The following is a 5,000-nucleotide window of genomic DNA, read 5'->3' as shown; positions in this document are numbered from 1 at the left end:
ATAACCAGTGTTTCAAAAACACACTTTATTCACATGGCAGTTTAGAAAAGGTTGTATCAAAAATTTGTAGAAAAGTTTGATGTGTATAAAAAGTGTTTGTACTTTAAGCTAATACAAAAAAGGCAGCAAATAACAAAAACGTTACTGCTAAATGTTTTTGATTGGACTCAAAAGTCTTGATATCAAAAGTACATAATATAAAAAAGAGCCAACTTGTTATAAAAGCAATCATTAAAGTGTTTTAAAGCTAGCAATACCATTGACACTCTTGATTACAAAACAAAACAAATCAAAAACAGTGTTTATGTAAATTAGGTATACAGAAATGTCTTATCAGATCAAAAGGTCTTTTTTGTCACCGAGGCCTTTGATTTGAAAACATGCTTGGTAAACTTTGCTTTCCTCTCTAGCTTGGTAATAATTTGTAAAACCAACACTTTTTCTTTTAGCTTTGTTGATATAATGGCCATGCTAAGTGCTAAAGTGGAACTCAGTCTTGGGACCTGACTGGCCTGCGCTCTTTGAAATGGCCTAACCCTAACCCTACTGAAATGTCTTTATGAACTCACTGCATCACAAGACTGTCGTTTCTGAACTTGGCAACGTGAAAGCCGAGGCACGTGAGCACTGTCCAGGTGTACGCGCGTGCCTGGTTTGGTCAGGAGTCTGGGTCTGTGGCGTCAAGCGTCTGGAAGTCTGCGAAGGCTTTCTAACCATGTGGGTCTGTGTTCTCTCAGGCAGCATCACTGGGCTACGGCGTGTCAAATCATGGTAATGCTCGGAGGAAACACTCCTTACTGCTAACACACACTCGCTTATCTAAAGGGCATGAATACTGGGGACAACACTGGCAAAATGCACCCGACATACTTAATTATTCTTAATACAAAATAATAAATTACTACAAATTGTTCTTTATATTAAAATCCATACAATTAGAGCCCTCATAAACAGTTCATTTCCCCATGTATAATACAACACATATAATACAATATTATTCTTAAAAAAGAAAATAAATCAATCAAAGCAGAGACAACCCAAAATGAAGGATTTCTTTGGTTGGTGGAAATCCATCAAGTTAAAGTACAGCTTAATCGATGGCCACGCCGTCAGACCGAACAGCTTAGAGCCTCTCCCAATTCACGTACCACGGTGACTCCAACAACCCCAGGAGTCGTCTCGGAGTGTTTCTCTTCCCTTTCTTTGCAGAGCGATGGCATCCCCATCCTGCCCCCGCTCCTGGCTCCTTGCCCTCTGAGTCCTACATGACCAGTGTGCGGGAGCAGAAGGTGTTGAGGTATTTGTGGCTGGCCTCGGAAGGCAGGAGCTGCTCCTCGCTCTTGCTGCACAGCTCCCAGGTGCTCAAGTGCTGACAGGGGACGTGAGCAGGAAGACAAAGGGTAACAGGAAGTAGGGCAGAAATAAGAGGAGAGAAGGAGAGAGATAAAGACAGGGATGCTATGAGTGTTACATCTAGAGCCATACAGTAAAACAAACATATATACAGCACTTTCTAGAGCCCAGTATGCTAAAACACTATTCTAGATCCCAGTACACTAAAACACTGTTCTAGATCCCAGTACACTAAAACACTGTTCTAGATCCCAGTATGCCAAAACACGTCTAGATGCCAGCATACTAAAATTCTGTTCTAGATCCCAGTACGCTAAAACACTGTTCTAGATCCCAGTATGCTAAAACTCTGTTCTAGATCCCATTATGCTAAAATACTGTTCTAGATCCCAGCATAATAAAACAACATTCTATATACTGGTATGGTATACTAAAACACTGTTTTAGATACCAAAATCTGAGAAATAGGTGAATGTGTGGACAGATTTACTGATGGGTGGATGAGTTGATGCATGTTTTTTTTAGAGATGAGAATACCTGGCCAGATGCTAAATTAGAGGAGCACTTCAGTATGTTTGGACAGACCTGCAGAACGTGCAGGGGGCGGCGTTTGTGTCGGCAGCTGGATTACCTGCATTGGGCTTGCCAGGGTTCTGCGCGGCATCTGGGAGGCTTTGGGACCCTCCTCACTCTTCTCTGCTCCAGACAGCATCAGCACAGAGCTGGTCAACAAATCCTGCAGAGAGCCACAACCACGGAGAAGTCAGATATTACGCCACAGTTACACCACTATTACAACAGAGGCAGAACAAGGTGGAGAGAGAGAGAGAGAGAGAGAGAGAGAGAGAGAGAGAGAGAGAGAGAGAGAGACATTTATTTCTATATTTTAAGCACCCAGTGAAGTGGTATTGAAGTCCCAGAGTTCAGAGTTGAAAGGTCACTCACAGGCATGTTCTGGGCAGGGCCACTTGAAGGGAACAGCTGGGTATGGAGATTCTGCCCCTCCCACTGAAGGCATGCTGGCTCCGCCTAGAAGCACAGAGCAACCATGGCATCACATACCCACACACACGTGCACTCAGGGCACATCTTCACTGGATTGGCACAGCAGGGCATGTTAACCACTACACTTCTGCTGCTCTTCAATGCAAAACAAAGATTTACATTATTAAATCGGATCAAATCTCAGACACACCCATATGCTCCCAAGCCCAGACTAAAATGGTTTTTTGCAGTTTGTCCTGAATCCTGTCGGTGGGGTGCTCTGACCTCCTGTTTAATCTTCTTTAGGGCGGGCGGCTCAGGGGGCTGAGATGTGAATCCACTGCTCACTTCACACTCCTGTGGCTCCTGCTTAATGCCACCAACTACAGCCTCCACAGGTGGGCTGTGGGCCTGCACACAACACATACCCTCACGTTACATTCCAGAACACACACACACTCACAAAAGCTGCTACAAATGTACCAACAACTAGGAAACAGAATTACTGCCAGCAAAGGCGGTCAAACCACTAAAGACACATTTACAAAAATGCACCTACCCATCCACACACACACACACACACACACACACACACACACACACACACACACACACACACACACACACACACACAATCTCACCCTTTTCAGTGGTCCATATTTGGTGTCCTGCACAGTCAGAGCTGTCTTGAATGGGGTAGGTGTACGAGGAGAAACCTCCATTATGGAGCGTCTGAGACTTGGAGTCCTGAACCTGGGAAAGGGAGGAGTGTGAATGACCAAAACTCTCCACTCACAGCTAGACAAAACCCTCACCTTTGTGCACTGCAGCAAATGGTGGGATACATTCACATAACAAATGAACAGTCTTATCATTCTTTAGGAGGTCTGGAGAAGGAGGTGGGATATTTCAGAGATGAGCTCAGGGCTTAATTCTGTCATCACTCATTAGCCATCAAAATATGACATGAATGTTCTGTCTTAAGTATAAGACACTGATTAAGACTCCTTTTCATGCTACACGCAACTATTATTTGATGGAACTTTGATGGTTCTTTAAAGAAGCGTCATGAAAGTCTATATTTAAGTCTGCATTGGTGTGATAAAGCACTGAGTCATAAACAAAGTAAGAGTCATAAACAAACTCTTACATGTCGTTCTCTTTCTGGTGGCGGAGACTGAGGTCATGCTGCAGGGGCTTTTGGGAGCATGCAGACGAAGGGGAGATGGGCAAACTCTGGCTGTTCGTGTCTGGACTCACAGAGGCGTTCAGGAACTGCAGGGAGGAAAGAAAGGAGACCTGTCAGACACAGGACACACCTCACTCGTACGGAGCTTGTGAGGGAACGCGGGGGTACAGGATCCCCTGCAGAAAATCCAGCTGCCTTTTAGTGAGATGCCATGCAAGACAAGGCAGCTCTGGAAAGAAGATCTGAAAAAGAAGGTTCTCTAATTTCCCTGTTTCTAGTTGGAATATGAAACTGAATGTTACCCCCATCTGTGTGCGGATTTAAAAAAAACTCACAAAAACCTAACAAACATCTTAATTCTGCAATGTGCTGGATTGCGCAGGGACAGTCAGGTACTAGAGACAGGCATCAGGCAGAGGCATGCTAGAAACACACATAACTGCTGGGGATGATGTAACTGTGGGAACATACACGTTTTTCAGGTATAGAAACGTAAAGGTGATTTTCATGAGGTAATCCAATACAGAAACTGACAATCCCAATTCAGAGAAGGAGAACCATTTCAGCAACGGTGACGGTGCATAGTCTGAATTAAAATCTTCATAACTACTGCTTTAAGCTGTCATAATGGCATAATAACATTATCACTGCAGTATCACCCAGTAATAGGCACCAGCAATAAAGACTAACCAAAGGTGTAAGCAGCTCACTCCATTACACTCCTGCATAGCACATTAGTGCTATACACCTTACGAAAAAGGTTTTAAGTGTGACAGAGAGATGAGGTGATAAATCACAAATCATTCATTACATAGATGATTACTCTATATGTGATTAATTAGTTCAAGTCTAAAGTGACTGGTGTAGCGATGTTCAAATAATCAAGGCTGTTCACTCTACCGGCTTGAAAGGTGACTAACAGCCTCGTTTTAGAACTACTATTGATTATGGAACAGCTACTATTGATTATGGCACAGCTACTATTGATTATGAAACAGCTACTATTGATTATGGGAAAGCTACTATTGATTATGGGAAAGCTACTATTGATTATAGAACAGATACTATAGATTATGGGAACAGCTACTATTGATTATGGGAAAGCTACTATTGATTATGGGAAAGCTACTATTGATTATAGAACAGATACTATAGATTATGGGAACAGCTACTATTGATTATGGGATGGCTGACTCTGGGGTCTCACGGAGGTACCTGTGAGGGGGAGAAAGGCAGGCTGCGGCTCATGTCAGAACGTTTGGGCGTGGAGCCAACCAATGAGAAGTGGACATCCTCTCTGCGGGCAGGCGATTGGCTGCCGCCCGAACCCTCACCGCCCGCGGCACCCGCCATTTTTGACCAACTCCTGTCTGCCCATGCTGGGATGTTCTGAGAAGAGCAGGTGAGGTAGTTACTCAGCTGGGCTGACATTTCACCTCACAACTGCCCACCTGCTTTGTTTTGGAAGATGGCG

The 5,000-nt window shown here is 43.9% G+C and overlaps 1 protein-coding gene across 8 annotated transcripts in view; it reads right to left on the bottom strand.

Annotated features, from left to right (window-relative positions):
- Window positions 1-19: 19 nt before the first annotated feature.
- Window positions 20-5,000, bottom strand: part of myb (MYB proto-oncogene, transcription factor) — a 10,561-nt gene continuing 5,580 nt past the window's right edge. For 2 of the 8 annotated variants that reach the window (XM_081707173.1, XM_081707174.1), the window contains exons 10-16: window positions 4,742-4,915; window positions 3,488-3,612; window positions 2,979-3,090; window positions 2,623-2,748; window positions 2,248-2,382; window positions 1,985-2,089; window positions 20-1,369 (exon numbers count right to left, since the gene is read on the bottom strand). In XM_081707173.1, the coding sequence (XP_081563299.1) occupies window positions 1,262-1,369; window positions 1,985-2,089; window positions 2,248-2,382; window positions 2,623-2,748; window positions 2,979-3,090; window positions 3,488-3,612; window positions 4,742-4,915 (885 nt within the window). In that variant the 3' untranslated portion in view covers window positions 20-1,261. Of the gene's footprint in view, window positions 1,370-1,984; window positions 2,090-2,247; window positions 2,383-2,548; window positions 2,749-2,978; window positions 3,091-3,487; window positions 3,613-4,741; window positions 4,916-5,000 lie in introns of those variants that run through there. The other 6 variants (XM_027032043.3, XM_027032044.3, XM_027032040.3 and 3 more) reach the window with 5 other exon arrangements.

Source organism: Electrophorus electricus, chromosome 24 (assembly GCF_041902795.1).
Source record: "Electrophorus electricus isolate QZ-2024a chromosome 24, ASM4190279v1, whole genome shotgun sequence".
Lineage (NCBI taxonomy): Eukaryota > Metazoa > Chordata > Actinopteri > Gymnotiformes > Gymnotidae > Electrophorus > Electrophorus electricus.
This window is presented reverse-complemented; position numbering and strand designations above follow the sequence as displayed.